Source organism: Benincasa hispida, chromosome 10, assembly GCF_009727055.1.
Source record: "Benincasa hispida cultivar B227 chromosome 10, ASM972705v1, whole genome shotgun sequence".
NCBI classification, from domain to species: Eukaryota; Viridiplantae; Streptophyta; class Magnoliopsida; order Cucurbitales; family Cucurbitaceae; genus Benincasa; species Benincasa hispida.
Genome location: NC_052358.1, coordinates 1,616,053 through 1,636,219, shown reverse-complemented (window position 1 = coordinate 1,636,219; position 20,167 = coordinate 1,616,053). Strand labels below are relative to the sequence as shown.

At 36.3% G+C, this 20,167-nt stretch overlaps 3 protein-coding genes across 7 annotated transcripts in view; 2 read left to right on the top strand and 1 right to left on the bottom strand.

The window, feature by feature from the left end:
- The first annotated feature begins 2,011 nt into the window (after positions 1-2,011).
- LOC120088116 (serine/threonine-protein kinase D6PKL2) lies at positions 2,012-7,727 on the top strand. Of its 3 annotated transcripts, none has more exons than XR_005484824.1 (3): positions 2,012-2,821; positions 5,355-6,509; positions 7,021-7,727. XR_005484824.1 is itself a non-coding variant. In XM_039045190.1 (2 exons), exons 1-2 carry the CDS (start codon positions 2,268-2,270, stop codon positions 6,154-6,156), a joined length of 1,356 nt encoding a protein of 451 aa, XP_038901118.1. In that variant the 5' UTR covers positions 2,012-2,267; the 3' UTR covers positions 6,157-7,727. The 3 variants fall into 3 exon arrangements, 1 of the variants encoding a protein (XP_038901118.1); XR_005484823.1 differs by having other exon boundaries at positions 5,355-7,174; positions 7,420-7,727; XM_039045190.1 differs by having other exon boundaries at positions 5,355-7,727.
- Positions 7,728-9,146: 1,419 nt separating this feature from the next.
- Positions 9,147-10,410, bottom strand: LOC120088117 (60S acidic ribosomal protein P2B-like). Its single transcript, XM_039045191.1, has 4 exons — positions 10,276-10,410; positions 10,089-10,178; positions 9,551-9,783; positions 9,147-9,429 (listed from the first exon to the last, which is right to left on the bottom strand). Exons 2-4 carry the CDS (start codon positions 10,174-10,176, stop codon positions 9,403-9,405), a joined length of 348 nt encoding a protein of 115 aa, XP_038901119.1. The 5' UTR covers positions 10,177-10,178; positions 10,276-10,410; the 3' UTR covers positions 9,147-9,402.
- Positions 10,411-10,510: 100 nt separating this feature from the next.
- Positions 10,511-20,167, top strand: part of LOC120088115 (DNA polymerase epsilon catalytic subunit A-like) — a 48,574-nt gene continuing 38,917 nt past the window's right edge. For 2 of the 3 annotated variants that reach the window (XM_039045186.1, XM_039045187.1), the window contains exons 1-11: positions 10,511-10,824; positions 12,205-12,270; positions 12,371-12,430; positions 12,534-12,629; positions 13,758-13,918; positions 15,684-15,772; positions 15,865-16,082; positions 16,669-16,755; positions 16,961-17,095; positions 17,576-17,698; positions 18,246-18,329. In XM_039045186.1, coding sequence (XP_038901114.1) covers positions 10,663-10,824; positions 12,205-12,270; positions 12,371-12,430; positions 12,534-12,629; positions 13,758-13,918; positions 15,684-15,772; positions 15,865-16,082; positions 16,669-16,755; positions 16,961-17,095; positions 17,576-17,698; positions 18,246-18,329 — 1,281 coding nt within the window. In that variant the 5' untranslated portion in view covers positions 10,511-10,662. Of the gene's footprint in view, positions 10,825-12,204; positions 12,271-12,370; positions 12,431-12,533; positions 12,630-13,757; positions 13,919-15,683; positions 15,773-15,864; positions 16,083-16,668; positions 16,756-16,960; positions 17,096-17,575; positions 17,699-17,832; positions 18,097-18,245; positions 18,330-20,167 lie in introns of those variants that run through there. The other variant, XM_039045188.1, reaches the window with a different exon arrangement.

The window sequence follows — 20,167 nt, the reverse complement described above, 5'->3', positions numbered from 1 at the left end:
ATGTAGCCCAATCCTTGCCATCGCTGTCTTGTCGATGTCAGGGCTAGAGTTCGACGGATTTTTGGCCATTAGAGGTAAGATTTTGGACATTTTGGGTTAATTTTGTCGAGCTCTTGAACACCCATTATGTTTTGATGTTAAAATTGATTCAACCATGAAGTTGGATACTAGATTTGGGTTTTGTTTCTTTTATATAGTTATGATAGACATTATTATCGATGTCTATCACAAGTAGAGGCTGATAAAAGAAGTCTACCAACATTTATCTGTGATAGAGATTGATAACAATATATCAATGTCTATCATAACTATCTAAAAACAATAGTCTGTCAGTGATAGAAACTGATAAAAATCTATCATTGATAGAAGTTATAGAAGGTATCAGTGTCTATCAGTGATAGAAACTGATATAAATCTATCATTGATACCATAGTGATAGAAACTGATAAAGTCTATCAGTATTGTTTTCTTGTTATTTCTTTAAGTAGTTTAACATTTTTTTTTCTATAAGTGAAATTTTTCCTTCTTCTTTTCTTCTCTTCTTTTCTTCTCTTCTTTTCTTTTCTTTTTATTTTTATTCTTAATTTTTAATTTTTTTGCTGGTTGTTTCTAATTAAATATGTGAGAATAACATATGATGACGTAATCCTTCTAAATAAATGAGAGATTGAAAATAGATATATTCTATAATTTATTTGGTTGTTCATAGGAATGTCGAAATCGTTTCCACAATCTCCTCACAGCTCGAGCTACATCAATTTTAAAAATATTATTTAGCGAATTTCTGTTTAGTTTTAATCTTAGTATAGCCTAACTAGTTGAGATTACTACCGGTTCGAATCTCTCATATAGGTTTGTAATTATGAAATTATAATGAGTTTAAATCATAACTTCATTCTTCTTTGATTTGGTATACTTTCCATCTTTACATTTTTATACCATTTATTTTGGCATTTTATTTTCTTCATCACAACAAAAGTCATATTAGTATTTTTTTTTTCTTAATACATGTGGTTTAGGGATTGAACATCAGACTTCAAAATTGATAGTATAAGTTCATGTAATATGTTTATTTATTCATTACAACATATATAAATATATATAGTACAATTGATGAAAAGTCTAGTTTTTTAGACTTGCTTGTATGTGTAAAATTTGAAAAGACATCCTCTTTAATTTGTCAATACATCAATCGGAATTCGTGTGAACCTAATAATTTTTGCTTAACTTAATAGTTAAAAGATCTAGTATTCACCCTTACTACCTCTAAACTTTTATGACTTTCTTATTTGCTACGCTATCAAGAGGTGCTTTTTCACTATCAATTTATCTTGTACTGTGATAATGCTAGTGGTACACACTTGGCGGCCAGTCCTGTGTTCCATGCCGGCTCTAAGCACATAGAAGTTTACTGCCACTTCGTCCATGACCTCGTCATTGAAGACAAATTGCCTCATTCGATTTGTTCGTAGCAACAAGAAAGTGGCAAGCATTTTCCTTATGGATTACCTGAACCAACCGATTATGAGTCTTTAAACTTTACCATAATTATAAAAAGAAAAAAATAAGTATAACTGTACGTGTATAAAATTTATACATTTTAATTTTAAATAGACACAAAGTAAAAAAAAAAAGGCCCAAAATTTTTATAAAAACAACAATTTAGTATTTAGTGTTTAGTTTGTAATGATTTAGTTTTATATTAACAAGTTCGTCATATTTTGATCACTAAACTTACAACATATAACAATAAAGTCAATGTACTTCAAATATGTACTAGATTAAGTTTTATTATAATAAATCTCATCAAAATTAAGTTTAACTTGGGAAGCCAAAATAAAATACATATGATAGATCCTCTAGGATTGAAAAAAGATTTGAAATAAATATTAATTTTCAATCTATTTTTTTCCTTTGCAAAAAAAGATTGAAATAAATAATTTTAAATTTTTTTAAAAATGGATCCGAGTGTAGAGTATAAGTACATTATTCTTTTTTTAATTTTGGAAACTTTGAGCATAATTTACGATTAGTCCCCGAAGATACGGCACATATGATTGGAGATGTCTACTGAACCCGGTCCAACATGGCACCCAAAATTTAGGCAAATCGAGCCCTTCCAAAAATGGGCCCCCACTGGGCCCAATTAGCCCACATGACCCGGCCCAATATTTCCTCCTTCTTCCCCCACCTCCTTCAAAAATCACTCCCCTTGCCCCTCTCTTGGCTCCTCAAACGCCCTCCCTTCTTCTTCTTCCTTTTCTCCAATGGAGTCTTCTCCCGACGACATCGCCGACGACCTGCAGAGCCTCAGCTTCAACTCTACCAACACCAACCGCAGTACAAGCTCCGGCTCCGAGACCACTCTCACCGCCTCCTCCTCCTCCCTTAACATCCCTTCCATTCTCAGCAAGCCCCACGCGCCTTCCTCCGACCCTTGCTGGTCCGCTGTTAACCGGATCCGATCCGAATCGTCGTCTCGCCAACTCGCTTTCTCCGACCTGAAGTTCTTCCACCGCCTTGGCTCTGGCGACATTGGCTCCGTTTACCTCTCCGGCCTAAAGTCCGCTGGAAAAGACGGATGCTTGTTTGCGGCGAAGGTAATGGATAAGAAGGAACTGGCGAGTAGGAGTAAAGAAGGCAGAGCAAGGACTGAGAGGGAGATTTTGGAGTCTCTGGACCATCCGTTTTTACCGACGCTCTATGCTAGTATCGACTCGCCGAAGTGGCTCTGTCTCTTGACGGAGTTCTGTCCCGGCGGCGACCTCCATGTTCTCCGGCAACGGCAACCTAACAAACGCTTCGATGAACTCGCCGTGAGGTGCGCACAATAGTAAATCAATGAATCATCATTCATCTCTTTAGTTTCGATTCCAGTTTCATTATATTATAATTGCACGCACAAAGTACATTATACAAATTACAACTCCAGAGATTGAAACTTTTTTTTTCTTTTTAAAATAAAATTTAAATTGTGGAATTGGATAGTTGGGTTGGAATCGGGTGTGGGCGAGTGTAGACGAAGAGGGGAAAATGCATGCTCTGGGAAAGTGACGATACGAGGGAGTGGGCCCACTTCTGACATGACCGGTATGAGGGTCAGAGGTGGGGACCAGCAGGTTGGTCATTGTCGCTTGAGGGATTTGAGGGGAATAGGATGTTACTGTGGGACTGTTGGCAGTGGATTATCTTTAGCTCGTTATGAAGAAGGTTAGATAGTGTATTTAATTTTGAGAGAAACTGGGACTGTTGGGTGCTGTCTCGGACTCAGTGATCAGATGAGGCAAGGCCCACGTGAGCTCGAGAGTCGATGTCTCTGAGCTCTCCAATAGGGATCCAAATTAGAAGGTCAAACTTCATGTTCTCTGCTGACCTTTTTTTTTTCGTTTTTTTTTTAAATAAATAATTTTACTGCCAGCGGTGTTTTGGGAAATTTGTTCCAAGTGGAGCAAACCATGAAGCTCGAGTCACTGGGTGCCTAGAAATGTTCTCTTAGGGGCTGTTTGTGAGTTGTTATTTAAAACTAAATTTATTTTCTAAATTTGCTTTTATGAAGGATACATATGAGAGAATATTCAAAGTAGGTTTTCATTGATTATTGGAGACAAACTTAAACATAAAATATTTTTATCTCTCTTAACCAGTTGTGGTTTTGATAATATTTTAAAAATAAACTTAGAATATACATACAACACATATTTCTAAGAGTATTTCCATTTATTGAAATTTTAGAATACTTTTTTGGCGGGTTGTTTTTAGGGTATTTTGTACCTGAAACAACTTATGGAACATTAGAGGTAAGAACAAGAGTTGTTTTGTTTAGAGGGTTGTTTCGTCCAGATTTATGGTATAAAGAGTTAATAAGTTATGAAATTGATGTTTTTAGTCATGAGACCCACAAATTTTTTGAGCAAGGTAAGGAGTGGAGTTAACAACTCTTTTCACCTCAACTCCCATTCCTGAGTCCAAACATGCGTTCATTGGGAAAGAAAAGTGACCCCTTAACTACTTTAGGTAGTTTATACTTTGACGACATCGGTTTGGATGGTGTGGTGAGGAAGAAGTATAGGGTCCCCATCGCATTAATTCTTTGTTAATTGACAATTTATTCTCACTGGAAACAAAGGCAACTACCCCTAAAGTCTCCATTGATGCAGAAAAGCCAGCTCATATTGAATTATAACCATCTATTATTATGCCACACCAGCTGGTTAAATAAACTCCTGCTAACTTTCATTTAGTTCCATGGCAAGGCGTCATAATTTTTGTGCAAGGTCCCATAAGTTTTTGCAGGTTGTCTTAATTTATTATAGAGAAAGTTTGCCACCATACTAGTAAGTAAAGTAAATAGACCAAAATAAATAAATCAGAGAAAAAGTAATGGTAAGTAAGCGGATTAATGTTTGTCCATTTATTACCATTGCCGCAAAAAGAGTTTTTTTTCTCTCTCTTTTTTCCTTCTGTTACTTCAAGAATTAGTTTTGCTTTATTTATTTATTTATTTAATTTTTTGGGGATGCGGGGGGGTGGGAGCAGTGATGGTGTAGGGTCCAGGACAGGCACTATATAAATACATACATTAGAGTTTATATGGCCAAAATATCAAATTGGCATATAAACAATTCTAGTGGTTGCTCTTTAGCATCAGCGAGGGGCTCACATGTCCTTTCCTGAAGATTTTGAGATCTCGAAAGGAATTAGAATTCCAAATCTGCTGGCTCTGCGCGCTTTTGATGGATTTTTGGGATTATTTACTAACCATTTCACGAAACTTTCTCAGGGCAACCCTTCAGTTTCAAATCTAAGACGGCCAATCACTCATCGCTCATCTCACGTTTTGTCAAATCTTCAAAATGTTCTGTAGTAAGTTAATAAGAATAACCATGTGATATGCAAGAATCCGAGGCCGCCCATGTTCCAATAATAATGGGGAAGGTTCTCTTCGGGACAGTTTTAAATGTGAAAGCACATTATTTTTTAATATCCTTATTGTGTGACAACTTTAACTGGCCAGGCTGAGGAGATGAGACATATATACAATAAAAAGGAGGGAAATTTTTGAAGCCCCTCCACGTAATATCATTGATTTAACTATTATGTGACCGGCCCACAGCTCAGGCTAAAAGTCTACAGACACTTCGTTATTTCTCTCTTGTTCTTTTGCTATTTATGTTATGTATATAGGGCCAATTGAAATAGCCATTTTCCCAGACATGCTTGGGTTTGATGTTTTTGTTTCTTTTTCATCTCTCTCTGGCTCTCCCTGTCAGCTATTGACTTTGTGTCAAGTCTCCGTCACCCTATAGTTTATTATTTCGTATAACTTTTATTGACATTTCTTGTTTGCTTTGTAGATTCTATGCATCAGAGATAGTGGTTGCTATCGAGTACCTTCACATGATGGGGATTGTTTACCGTGATTTGAAGCCGGAAAATGTACTGGTACGATCGGACGGCCATATCATGCTCACTGATTTTGATCTCTCCTTGAAATGCGAGGATTCAACGGCGACCCCACAGGTTATCAATGCTAAAAATCTGACAAATGGCACGGCCCCGCTAAAGGACTACCAAATTGATGCACCTCCTTTCACATCATCCTCGTGCATACTTCCAAATTGTATAGTCCCCGCCGTGTCATGTTTCAACCCAAAACGCAAGCGCAAGAAGAAGTCTGGTCACCGCAACGGACCCGAGTTTGTTGCTGAACCGGTTGACGTCCGATCAATGTCGTTTGTCGGGACCCATGAGTACTTGGCACCGGAGATCGTCTCTGGTGAGGGCCACGGAAGCGCAGTGGACTGGTGGACTCTAGGGGTGTTTGTGTTCGAGTTATTTTATGGAGTGACACCCTTTAGAGGCATGGACAATGAGCTCACCTTGGCCAATATAGTGGCTAGAGCCCTTGAGTTCCCTAAAGAACCAGCGGTGCCAACGGCAGCGAAGGATCTCATCTCTCAGTTATTGATCAAAGACCCGGCTAGGCGGTTGGGATCGACGACAGGGTCGTCTGCGATCAAGCACCATTCTTTTTTCCAAGGAGTTAATTGGGCATTATTGAGATGTACGTCGCCACCATTTATTCCTCCACCTTGTAGTAGAGAGAAAATTGCATCGGATGAAAGCTGCACAGAGGCCCCAGTGGAATATTATTAGTGGTCAAAGTGAACAAGATTGGTTTTGTTACGAGATTAGTTATTTTCAGCCAGGGACGGTCGCACAATTTTCCATAGCTTATTCTGCGAGCACATGGCCTTTGTAAATCTTGATGTGCATATATTAATAAAGCACACTTCATTGAAATATAGTTCTAAGCTATGACTGAGAGAGACAACCTCAGCCATATTAGCTAGCTGGTTGAGATTTTAGAGCTGTTAAAAATAGTTTTACTAGATCTCCCGCCTTCTTTAGTTTCTAATCCAAAAGTCAGCTCAACTGAGCAAAATATAAATATCTTATCATGCAATGCAGGATCTTGATGCATCAGGTCCAATAAAGCCTGTTTGATAGTAAGTGCACTTGGATGCGTCAAGAAACATTACTTTTGAGAATGAAAATTACCTCTACAAACCTACATTTGTTGTCCTTTTAGCAAGTTATGAACATAGGAGATATTTGTCCTACCGATTTCATAAGTTGGTGTTAGATAGTTGAACTTTACCAACTTCAATAATGTACTAATGAAATTTGACATTTATTGAGAAACTGCATCTTTACAACATCCAAACACAGACTTCTCAACCCCAACGTATTAACTCAAGATTCAAAATCCAAACACAAACTTCTCAACCCCAACATATTAACTCAAGATTTCAAAGTTAAACATGGCCCATACACACTATAAGATCAAATAAAGTTTTTTTTTTTTTTTTTAAATAATAATAATAATATTTTTTTTTTACTGATATGTAATGCAGCATATTCTATGAACTTTGTCTACTATCTTACATTATCACTATTTCATAATATTTTTCATTTTGATATGATGTTGATTCATTTTGTATATTTTTTGCCTTGTAGAAGCCGTCTCTTATCTGTGCTTCCCATGGTGCAATAGCATCCATTCCCTGTCCTGGTGTCATCAGAGATAAGTACAGCATACATCTGATCTTCTGTTGAGGGCTTGCAATGGCAAAGTAGCTGGCGATGGCTGATAGGTCATGGATGAAAATAGGTATCATCTATTTTTTTGTGTTTGCATGCGAAGTTCGCTAACACATCCACATGGCTTGTTTTGTTTAGAGGAAGACGGGGTTGTCGACACAAACACACAATTGTTTTTGAGCAGTTGTCTTCCTGTAGTTTTGTAATGCATTTGCTTTGATTTGCCCTTTTTCTCCCTTTTGATTTCTTCAATATGTCTGTTTCCCTTTGTCTCAAATGCCTGCATGTTTCTCACTTTTCCTAATCTGCATGCAGCCTTCTAAAAGCAAGCGAGTTTTGGAAATTCTGCTGAAAGTTTTCTCCACCCAATTTCTTAGCTAACTCTACAAACAGCAGACATATCATCAAATTGAAAAGAAGAGCAAAAAAACGTACGAAGCTTGGACAGATCTGCAAGCAGACTGAATAGAACCATGAATTTGTTAACAGTCAATCTCTCTCTTTGTATTCTCTTCATGTTTTAGGAATGAAATGGAGACATGTGGACAAGCTTTGTACCGAAAGCCATAGAATTTTCGTCCCAAATAATTGAAAATGTTATCCAAATGAGAAGCTTTTTGGCATCATGTGTTTGGCTTTTGAGTCTCGATGGGATAAGCAGGACAGTCACCAGTTAGTGATGAAAAGAATTTCTTCTGATTTGTTATAAATCTTTTGCCCATGGTCCCATTTTCATTGGAGGTAGGAACTTAAATCCCCCGTAGGCTTTTCATTTGTGTAGCCAAGTACAGTATAGAGGAAAATATCACGATTTGGATAAGTTCAAGCATTGCTATCACTGGCCCTACGTTCTACCGAAGTAGGCTTTTAGATTAGAAATGTTTCTCACACATATGAACAGATGAGTTATTTACATTTCAAGCAATTAGCTTCCATGCTTCCATGGATCGAGATAAAGATGTTCAAAAAAATCGAGACCCGAAAAAACTGATCATCTCAACCCAATCCGTGTAGTTTGAATTGGATTGGATTCAAATAAATAAAAATTTTATGAATTGGATTGGTTTTTAGATTCCCTTAGTATAACCCAAATCAACTTATCCAACCCAAATTTATTATTAACTTTAAAATAATTCAACTAAATGATTTATGAACTTCTGAGGACATGCGTTTCATTCAACAGCCGTTCGTAGAAGCCAGACCCTCTTCGAAAACTACAAACATTATCTAATGTCATTATTATATTCTGTACCACTTGCCTTTTAACATTTTCATTTCCTTTCTCATGAGCATTATATAAGAAATTTAATTTCAGCGATTTGAAATCAATTTAATTCCAACCACAAAATAAAAATTTAAAATCATTTACATGTTACAAAATTCTAGGATTTATGAAAAATTTTCGGCAATGAAGTTTTGAATTCAATACAGAAAAACATCATTATATCAATTATTTATGAAAAAACTGGAAATTTATTATTGATATATTAACTCAAATAGCCCATAAATTATCGGCAAATGGGGCAAGATTGCTCTTCAATAGTCCTTTATCAATAGCTCTTCAAAGAGAGGAAATGGGGCAAGATTGCTTTACCAACAACTAAATGGTCGAAAATAAAAAATTAGTTAAAACTAAAATTTGGTTGTACGATTTGTTAATTCTCTGTCCATATAATTCAATGGAACTTTAGAGATTTATCAAACTACAAGGACTAAATCCTACTTATAAACCACATAACCAACTTTATAATTTAACCTAAAAAGTAAGTAATTTTTCTTGAGACTGAAAAAAACCATCTCACTCGAACTACAATAAAATGTGGCATGCAAAAGCATATATTTAGCAACGATTTTTTAGATCAAAACACCATTTTATTGGCCAACTACAGAATACATTCGAACATCTCTTAAAAGGTCACTGAAGAATCAAACGAATGCATGATGCATAGATTCTAATAAAAGCAACATATGCTCGATGAACACCTACATTCTAATTCTCAGCAAACTGCACATTCACAGAGTGAAAACAATAAAACAAACAGTGATACAAATTAGCATAAGCCAAAACGAATCATGAATGGCGAGATAAGAAACAGTGGGAATCATAAATCATACAAGTAGTCAAATGACAGTAATTACTGAAATATTGAAATTGAAAAATGAACTTTCCATCTATCAAAAATTTTGAGTTCCAAAATAAGTAAAAAAGGAAAACCCCTACCAAGCTACCAATGCCCGGAAACTTGAACGAAAGTCAACTAAAAACACTAACTGATAACGACACCAAATGAGTTGCGCTCAGTCAAAGAGGCTGAAACCCATATCCTGCAGAAAGATAGAACATAAGATTTAGGCCCATTATTCATGGTCTTTCACAGATTAGAATACAACAAAACAGATCAGATGAACATGTGTGAAATCTAAGAATGACGGGTTAAACACTTACATCGTCGGATTCTTCTTTCTCCTCTACCTTCTCCTCTTTCTTCTGTTCGGCTGCGGCTAGTGCTGCACCACCACCAGCGGCACCGCCGGCAGGGGCGGAGACGGCGATTGCACCGCCACCAGACGGCACTGATGCCAACTTCTCCCGTCCAGAGGCTATCAACTCTGTGATATCCTTTCCTTTCACTTGGGAGAGTAGCAGGCCAATCCTATCGTCATCCACCTCAGCCCCAACTGTACATAAAAACCCCACCATTAAATCTCAACGGAAATTCACTAACAGCGCCCATCATTTCAGGTCAGATATTTCAAGATTTCACTTATTTTCCAGCTCCTCCCTAACTAAATCATAAACAAACTACTAGTCTAACCTAAACATTCGGATCGAACAAAGCCCATTTTCAATTTCCAAAGCTTATAACATCAACTCTATCTTCAAAAGAAACAAAACCACCAAAGTAGCAAAAAAAAAAAAAAAAAAAAAAATCTAAAGTACAAGAGTACAAGAGTACAAGACAAATAGGTTGTGAAAGACGAACCTGAATTAAGAATAGACTTCACATCATCGAGTCCGGGGCTGGGGTTGCCACCGAGAACGGCCAACAAATATGCAGCGACTACCTTCATCTCTGCTTCAACAACATCAAATGTTATAACACCATAAATGAGAAGAACTTACATAGAAGAAATCAATGGAAAAAACAAGAGCGGGAAGAGAAATAATACTCGGGAAAAGTTCGAAACAGAAGCCGCAACGAACAGTGAGAGAGATCGGAGCCGTCACTGAAAGAATGGAAGCCAACCTGGGGGACGCAACTATTTATAATTAGGGTTCCGCTTTTGGGCCTTTTCGTGGGCCGAAAACGATCCATGGGCCTCATATGGGCCTTTCTGCATGAGGAGGGTATTTTCGTCCTAAAATAATTAAAAGGTGTATAATTGCGCGGGAAAATCTTCTACGGGTAGGGACAGCGTCGCGGCATTTTTAATCGGAAGCACAGTTTCTGAAAACTCTCTATCGCCATCTCTCTTTTCGTCTTCTGTTTGTTTATCTGAAGAATTTTTGTGTTTCTCTGATCTTTTGGCGTTTGTTGGAGACCGGCGATTTGTATAATGAGCGGCGAAAGCCGACGGCGAGGCCGTACAGACAAGAGTAGTAGGTCGAAGAAGCAGAGAATAATCCGGTCAGCCGAGGAGGAGATCGAATCAAAGCTTGGATTTGATCTCTTCTCTGAAGGCGATAAGAGGCTTGGATGGTTGCTCACTTTCGCTCCTGTAAGTGAATATTGTAGTCGTGGTTGCTATTGTAGTTTCTTTTTACCATTTCTGGTATGTTGCTATTTATCACAAGAAGTGTAATTTAGGGTGTGGAATTTTATATCGAGTTTGAAGTATAATTTGGTGTTACTTTCTTTCAACTATCTTTTGTCTCGGAAAAGAAATTTAATATCTGAAGATAGGAAAAGGAAAAGAAAAGCCAAATGATAAACCAATTTCACAATTACACAATCAACCGTAATATGGTGAGCTATTAAGTTGAAATAGTTTTAGTGGCTGGAGCCTTGGGAGTACAGGTTACTTTATTTGGTGTCAAGCGTCAAGGCGGTTAACTTTTTACTATTATGATCCCCAAGTTTATAGCATAACTACAAGTCCGACTCTCATTGGATAAAGGTTAAGACCGAAATAGGAAAGCGGAATGCCCTTAAAAGACAAGGACATCTATCTTTTATTGCATGTTTCTGATTTATTTACTTATTTTAAATCTTTGGATAAGAACCCTAGCGAATTAAAGTTATTTTTACGAAGAATTAATCAGAAATGGATCACTTCATCTATGGGTTTAATTATTATTATATATATTTGTGAATGTGGGGCAACTTCTGTGCACGTCGACTATTCTTGTAGGACATTTATTGACCCTTCTACATATGGTGGTCAAGGAAACTTGTAAATGTTAAATCCTAGCTAGGTAGTCACGATAGTTTTTTTGTTTTTCTTTTCATTTATGTGTATTATAGAAATAATAGAATATGATGGCTCTGATCTTTATTCTCGGATTTCTCCAATATCGGATTAAGAGGGATCGACACAAATAATATAAGATGATTGCGGAGTTTTATCTATGACACAAGACCCCTATCTTTAAGCCTCGAGCTTTTTCAGGCAAGATAGGAGCCATAACTACACCTTTTGGTGCCCGAACTCTGTTGATTATCATGGTCTCACAAGACATTGTTAGCTTGTCTCTTACGCAATTTATTTCCAATATACAACTTGAACTTGCAATTTTATATTTTCATTAAATGAAGTTGGAAATTTATTGTATATTTTAGGCACTGCTGATTAACTTTTATAACACAAGTTTATTAAGATGATTTTACTTTTAAAGAGATGGATTCACCTTTTAGTCTGACAAGACAATGCCGTATTTTGTTTATCATAAGAAGTCGGGCAAGAGAAAATTGCACAATTTTTTGTTCTATCTTTTGTATTTTCTTTGTGATCCTTGTTTTGTATTTTATATTCTTCCATTTGTATTTACTGAAAGTAAAAAGTTAAACTTCGTATTGTAATTCATTGTTTACTCATATATTGTTCAGTCTATGTTATGAACAGAGAAAAAATTCATTAATCTTGATTGTAAATTTGCAGTCATCTTTGGAAGATCAGGATACTGGAAAGGTCAATAGTTGTATTGATCTTTATTTTGTGACACAGGTAAAATCGCATAACATAAATGTAAAATGGCATAACATAACTGTTTTAGATTGTGTATGACGAATTAGTTCAAAGTGTATCTCTTTTGAGTTTGGTACAGGATGGGAGCAGTTTCAAGTCAAAATATAAGTTTCGTCCTTATTTCTATATAGCCACAAAGGTATATGACCACATATAAAAAGCATGTCATTTACTTTATCTTCTTCTATCAATTAATTCTCTTGAACAACGTTTATGTCATTATAATGGTGCAAATGCCGTAGGATAAAATGGAAATTGATGTGGAGGCATATTTGAGACGACGTTATGAAGGTCGAATAGCTGATATTGAAATTTTAGAAAAAGAAGACCTCGATCTTGTAAGTTCTCTCTTGGATGTACTTACATATTTTGCCTACTTTAATGTAAGAATCTACCAAATCCAATGGTTTGTGCGCTGGTATTATTTTGTGAAAATATTCTTTACATGTAAAGCAAGGACAAGATAACTACGAAAATATACTGTGTTCTAGAGTTAGTTGCTTGTGGAAGCCATCATTAAGTACTGGAACATTTCGTAAGTGTACCCCATCCAGAAGTTAGAATGTTCGAATCGAACACTCCTCCATTTTAATAGTCTTCTCCTAAAAATCCCCTGGTTTCTCTTGGTTGGCTGTTCGAATGAATTTCTTTACATAAAATAGTAGCATTTATTTAACTGGTAAAATCTTAACTAATAAGATTGAATATTTCATTAAAGGAATATTCTGGACTCGGTTCACGTTTTATTTGCTAAGATTCAACTTTTTTTTTTTTTTTTTTTTTTAATGAGTAGGATTATTATTGAGAGCCAGATTTATAGATAACTGACCAAATGCCATTTGTATGTTATTTTATTTCATTTTTTTTTACGTGCACTTAGATGTGCCACTTTGTGATTCATTCACAAGTCACATATAAGGATACTTTCATACTATTGATTAACAGTCATGCTTTTATGAAGCTTGAAACTCATTATGTGCCAATGCCTAGAACCCATGGAGCATTTGTTCTTTGATGCATGCTGAACGAAGCATAAACAACCATACTACGACAGTGCAGTCTTGCTTTTAAGTTTTAACTTTCTTTATACAAGTAATGGTCAACATTGTAAATCATATATGATCAAATTTCCCTAGATAAGTGAAAATTGGGGTGTATTCATCATTGTTTTGCCTTGTGGAAAAAATGACACATTGTTTTGTTCATTTTTTAAAAAACTTTTCTGACAGTTGCATTAGAATTTAGATTATGTTCCGTTTCAGCTAACATGCAATTTGTATCTCTAAATTACATGCATTATACATTCATTTTTATTTATCTATCTATGCTGCATAGGTTTTTCTTATTAGATTACTCAATTGTTAACTTTATTGCTCCCTTTGCTTTGTCTTGCTTGATATCCATCCATATCCATCCATATCCATCTATTTCCAACTTCTGATGTATCATTGTTTGCTTATTTGCAGAAAAATCATCTGTCAGGATTGTGCAAGGCATATTTGAAACTATCATTTGACACTGTTCAAGAATTGATGAATTTGAAGAGTGAACTATTGCATGTTGTTGAAAGCAACTGGGCAAAGTCCGATGCTGCAGAAGCATATGATTCCATTTTATTTGGTAAAAGGTGAATCTTAGAGGTTTAAGTTTAATTTGCAATTTGCATTGTATTTGTATTGCACAATTTTGTAATTTTTTTAGCATCATTTTGTTAAATGTTCTTTAGAATTAAGTATTCAGATTAATGAGAATGTAAGATAGTTGATTTTGATAACGCTGGGAATCCCATTATTTATGAACATGACTGATGCCCATGGTTCTTTCAAAGAAATGTTTCCATGGCCTTGGTATCATAATTCAATTTCAGACAACATTTTCTTAATATCAATAGCCGTGATGTATGCTCTTGTCCCAAGTAAAATCATACATTGAAAATGCTAGTCTTGGATTGGTTTTTGGATCCCTTTTTCCTCGCATTGAGAAAAAATGAAAGAATACAAGAGCAAACAAAAAAATCAAGCCCATAAAAGCCCCACTAGAGAAAGGGGGTCAAGAAAGTAAAATGTTTCCTGAAGAGTAATTACAAGAACACTTCGAAATCGAAGTACAAAGGGAAACCTAAAACTTCGCCAAGACCCAAACATCACTAGGGTCCCTTTCAACCCCTCTAAAAACTTTGTTGTTTCTCTTACCCCATAAAACCCATAACAAAGTGCATACTCCTGCAAACCACAAGAAATGACCCTTCTCTTGAAAAGGTGGATGGAAAAGGAACTCCCCGATCGAACTACTAACATCCCTTTGACGAGACAACATAAAATCAAACTCTTGGAAGAAGTGATCCCACATTGAGATTGCAAATTCACACCTCCAAAGCAAGTGATCCAAAACTTTGTTTGCTGTCGGCAGAGGATACGGCAGAAAGGACCAACTACCGAAGGCAACTTTCTCAATATTCAATCCAAATTATTCACCCGACCGAGTAAAACTTGTGAAGAAAATAACTAAATTTTTTTAGAATTTTAATCCTCCAGAAAGCATCAAAGACAGACTCTCTAGTGGGGGAGGGATCCAAGATGAGTTGAAAGTAGGATTTACAAGAGAAGCTTACTAAAGGGTCAGGACTCCAATAACGAACATCCCTTCTCTCAATCCTGAAAACGAACTCTCCCATCAAAGATGGGAGAGGTGACCTCTGTTGTTCTGTTTTTATTGTTATCATGGCTGGTCGTTTTGATTTGTATTTGTCTCTCAATTCTTTACTTTGTATTTTTAAAATTTTATTTTCACCAACTTTGGGAGTTTGTATCCTCTGAGAATCTATTCCTTTCCATTATATCAATGAGGGGTTGTTTCTTGTTTTAAAATTTTTGCAAAAATATAAATTAAAATTTCTGCATGTGGGCAATGCTTAGGACCTCATAAGGGCAAATAAGGAAAGAGATTTTGATATTTGAACCCTATTATATGTATCATATGCTAGATATTTACAAGGGCCCCTTTTAGGATATAGTTCTGTTGTAGCATACATATGTTACTTTTTTTAAGTTCTCGTCAAGGCATGTCAATGATAATTGGTTAGGTAGCCAAATACAAGAAAACACAAAGATAGAAACATGTTGTAATATTAAGAGATATTACAATAGAACAGTAGCTTTTTGAGAGGGCTATCTCCCTCTCAACTCCTATAATGGACAATGCCACCAAAAGAATCTCCCTTCCACAACCCCAACTCCCTTTATTTATAACCAACTCACCCCTACCTAATTACCACTATGCATTTACTAATATCCTATTACGAGTCCCAAGATATCCCTTATTAGTATGCTTGCATGTTCATTACAAAATTCAACTTTATTTCTGTCTTGGACTAATTTGTCTCTTGATGACAGGGAACAAAAGCCTCAAGATTTTCTAGAATGCATTGTTGATCTTCGAGAGTATGATGTTCCTTACCATGTTCGCTTTGCTATTGATCATGGTGATGTCTCATTCTATTTAGTTGGACTAGTATTAATATGTCCCCAAAGTGATTTCTTCATTTTCTGTTTTTGACATGAATCTATTTGACAGATTTACGCTGCGGACAATGGTACGATGTTAGTGTATCAAGCACTGGTGTTACACTTGAGAAGAGAAAAGATCTTCTGCAACGTGCTGAAGTTCACATATGTGCATTTGATATTGAAACCACAAAGCTACCATTGAAATTCCCAGATGCTGAATATGACATGATAATGATGATTTCTTATATGGTTGATGGACAAGGGTACTTGATTATCAACAGAGAGGTATTGTTTGTATTATCATCCCGACTCTTCTGCTGAGGGGAGGATGATAAACTCTTGAAAACAATTTGTTCGATGCATTTTACTTATAATCAATTTGGTATGATTATGCTCATTTTTTTGTTATTTGTATAATATTTACTCACTTTAGTTCAATGGATTTAGCAATTTTGTTTAGCTCTCAGTTAAAACTCATGCAAATCTTGGCCAATGTAATTTTTATGATTTAAAAGTGGCAGCTTAAATTACCATGAATTGATAACTTATATCAATTTGGATTTCCGTATTGCTTGAGGAGCTAAATGACCAGAATGGCGTCATGGCATTTAAATGTTGTGTTTGCTCAGTACTTCTGTTAAATACTTTGAGATTTTACCACAAACTCTTGATTGTTATCGTTTATCTATAGAGATCTATAAGTTATAAATTCATTTATACTTCATGTATCTATTAAGGTTCAATTAGGAAAATTAAAATGAAGGTTCTACTAGTTAGTAATTTTTGCTGATATTTACATGTAATTTTTCTTTCTACCATTTTTCAAATGCACTTCAAGACAATAATCACGGTGATTTCTTACTATCTACAGTGTGTGGGAGAAGATATTGAGAATTTGGAGTACACTCCAAAACCAGAATATGAAGGGTTCTTTAAAGTGACCAATGTGAAAAATGAGGTCAAGATTCGGTTTCCATGTTGTTATCCTCTTGTAATTAATAATGCACTATGATGCACATCCTCTTTTAAATTAGTTAGAGTTTATTTGGAATGACTTTCTAAGTGATTAACAGTATTTTTAAGCACTTATTAGAAAGGCACTCCAGACAGGCCCTTGGTTTGATATTTCCTTAATTTGAATTCTTTTTTGCTCATTATTGCAGTTAGAGCTTCTCAAACTGTGGTTTTCCCATATGCGAGAGGTGAAACCTGGTATCTATGTCACCTACAATGGTGATTTTTTTGACTGGCCATTCATTGAAAGCAGAGCAGCCTATCATGGCTTTAAAATGATTGATGTAAGTCTATTATTTTTATTAAATTCCACTTTATTTGGAGAATGATTGTGCTATTCGATTATGTCCTTGAGGAGAATGCTCTGTACTGTGCTTTTGGAAAAGGTTTTCAAAGATTTAACTTCATTTTTACAGTTGTGGATATGCTTGGAAACTCCATTTGGTTGTCCGTTTCTTTCTGTATTTTTTGATATGAGGAATGCTTGCATGTTCTTTTCAGGAATTTGGAGTTAAAACTCTTTTTGTATGTTTTTAGCAAAAAATAAAAAAATAAAAAAATGAAGGTTATAATAGGTATGTGAATGTCAACTTTATGGTGAGTTTGAAATCAGTTCCTGTCAACATACATATTATTCTTAGGCCATATGGTTTTATTTACTTTCTAAATTTGGTACCCCATTCAAACTTCTTGATTGGTGCTTGCTCAAAACTTTGGGCCTTAAATTTTCCTAAAGATTTTTTTCCCTTTCACTTTGAGTGTAGGAAGTAGGATTTCAATGCGACAAGAATCAGGGGGAATGCCGTTCAAAATTTGCTTGTCATTTGGATTGCTTTGCCTGGGTAAAGCGTGATAGTTATCTTCCTCAGGGTAGCCATGGTTTGAAGGTACAAAATTTAAATCAGTATTTCTTTGCTCATTCCTAATAGATCATGAATTAGTGGTTAATCATGGGATGGATTAATATTACTTTCTTAGGACGGGGTTCCATGAAGCTTCATGTATTGTGCCATTTACCCATGACTTTAAGACCTTGCATGACTATAACATAAACCTCCTTCATTTCCCTCCTTCCACCCCTCCAAATATCTCTCTACGGGTGTTGCTTGAATTACCAAGAAGTCAATAACGTGAAAAGTGAGATTGTCCATGCAGAAGTTCTCCTATACTTTTCATTTATGTTCATACTGCCTTGATGATTCAAATAGACGAATGAATGGGTAAGCACAGAGAAAAAAGAAAGAAAGAAAACCTACCCAGATGCTGAGGTTGCCTTGTTTTAAAGGTAATTAGGTTCCATCAACCTCAGCAAATGTGAAAATAAAAATTATAATTCTCTGCTAACAATACAGTTGCAGCAATATGTAGAGAGTTCCTTATGTTTCTACGATAAGTAACTACATTTAGATGTTTATTGTTTGAATCTTGTGGCAGGCTGTCACAAAAGCTAAATTGGGGTATGATCCTCTTGAAGTGAATCCCGAGGATATGGTGCGGTTTGCAAAGGAAAAGCCTCAGGTAGAAAACATGAGTTGTTTTCTGTTGTATTTATAATGTAATTAAGTCATCATGGTTCTGATATTGAGGTGGCTTCCTGTGCACAAAAAGAATAAATAATTGTAACTAAGTCTTTGATATTTAAATTCATGCACAAAAATAAGGCAAAAATAAGGCAAAAATAAACAAGGAATGTAACGATTGCTATCATAACGTGTTAGACAATTGATTTAACTTGTTCTTGTTCAACTTATTAGGTTTTTTTTCTAGGTCTGTTTGTATTTTTGAACTTTTTGCAATGAAATCTTGGTTTCTCACTCAGGGACTAACGATTGCATGTTAGTATAAATTCTAGTTCAAGGTGGGTATATGAAATCTAGTATGATGGTTTTGTTTTGGCTATTGTTGCGTGGGTGGATTTCCACTTTCAAATTAAATTGTTGTTATGTGGGTGAGCTTTGACACCAATTGAAACTATCGTATAGTATTGTATAGTATTACAGTCAAGGAAAGGAACAGACATGCCTCATTTGAGAAATTTGAATCATCCTTCTCCGAATAGTATAGTATTTAATTAACAAACTTATCATGTGTAACACCCTGGTAGACCGGAACTTAAATTGAGGATTATTAATCATATAAGAGTTCCATATCCTTTCAAGTACATTTCTGAATGTTGAAATATGTTAAATTAGCCCTAAGGGCATTTTTGTCTTTTTACTATATTTGCTAAATTAGGGTTTCACATTATTCTATTTATATCTAGGATTGGGTCTATTGTAAACAAGACATAAAAATAATAAGTTCTTTTCTACCGTGGTTTTTCTTCCCTGAATTAGGGTTTTCCACGTAAACTCCTTGTGTTGTCTTCTTTCCCTATTTCAATATGGTATCAGAGCAAGGTGATGAAACCCTAGCCCCGGTAGAAGAAACTCTATCCTAAACTTATGGCGTCCTCAAGAACCATTTTAATGGTTTGGACCAAGAGAAGTAATTTTGCCCATTCAACTTCTCTCCGTGATCATTCCTGCAGAATTTCCAAATTGTTCCCAGATAAAAGATTAGAAGTTGGAGTAGGAAACATTGATACTGGATTTTCTTAATACATCGGGGAAGAATCATGGCCATTCAATTGGGCTCCCAGGGCGACCATCTGTTGCTGAAGACTAGCTATGTTTGTTGGAGTTCCCCCGTGAGATTCAGATCTGAAATTTTTCTGTCTAAATACCATGGGATTTTCTTCAATGGATTCACCCATTCGAAACTGGGGCTGAACCGGATATACATGAGGAAGAGGTTGTCCACCATGATGCTGTGAAGAAGCTACTGCCGGAAAGTCCACCAGCGGCAAAAGTTCGGCAACCCCGTGACCGGCGCTGCTCCCAGACTGCTGTGAATGGTGGGTAACGGAACGAACGGCTCGACGATCTACTGTGAAGCGGAAGAAATCGCGTCGATCTGACCCGACCCGGCAGCTGGAACACGCCCATGATCGTCTGGTGAAGATGTGATTCTTGCGACGCCGAGATACCTACCGGCTGTAGATCGATCGCGCTGCGCCGGCTGGAGAACATTTGAGGCTGAGACGGTTGTGAGCGAAGCTGAGGATCCGATTGGTTTGTGACCCGATCGCGTGCGTCGGCTGGAAGGCGTGACCTTCCACCACCACCTGCTGTTCGGCTGGAGAATCCGATCGATGGTGTTCAGTTGGAACGGCTGAGACTGGAAGCTAATCGGCACGCCAGCTGGAGCAATTCCACCACCTGGGATGATGGTTCGGAGATATCGGTCAAACCGCTGCTTGAATCACAGCCTCATTATTCAGCGTACCTTCACCTATTAAGTTGAAATGAACTGAT

Bases quoted from the DNA above. Each gene is read 5' to 3' on its own strand.
- LOC120088117 (XM_039045191.1), bottom strand. From the start codon at position 10,176: ATGAAGGTAGTCGCTGCATATTTGTTGGCCGTTCTCGGTGGCAACCCC. The intron at 9,784-10,088 runs GTTCGTCTTTCA...TTTTATGTACAG, and splicing joins GAAGTCTATTCTTAATTCAG to TTGGGGCTGAGGTGGATGAC. The intron at 9,430-9,550 runs GTAAGTGTTTAA...ATCTTTCTGCAG, and splicing joins AGAAAGAAGAATCCGACGAT to GATATGGGTTTCAGCCTCTT.
- LOC120088116 (XM_039045190.1), top strand. From the start codon at position 2,268: ATGGAGTCTTCTCCCGACGACATCGCCGACGACCTGCAGAGCCTCAGC. The intron at 2,822-5,354 runs GTGCGCACAATA...TTTGCTTTGTAG, and splicing joins TTCGATGAACTCGCCGTGAG to ATTCTATGCATCAGAGATAG.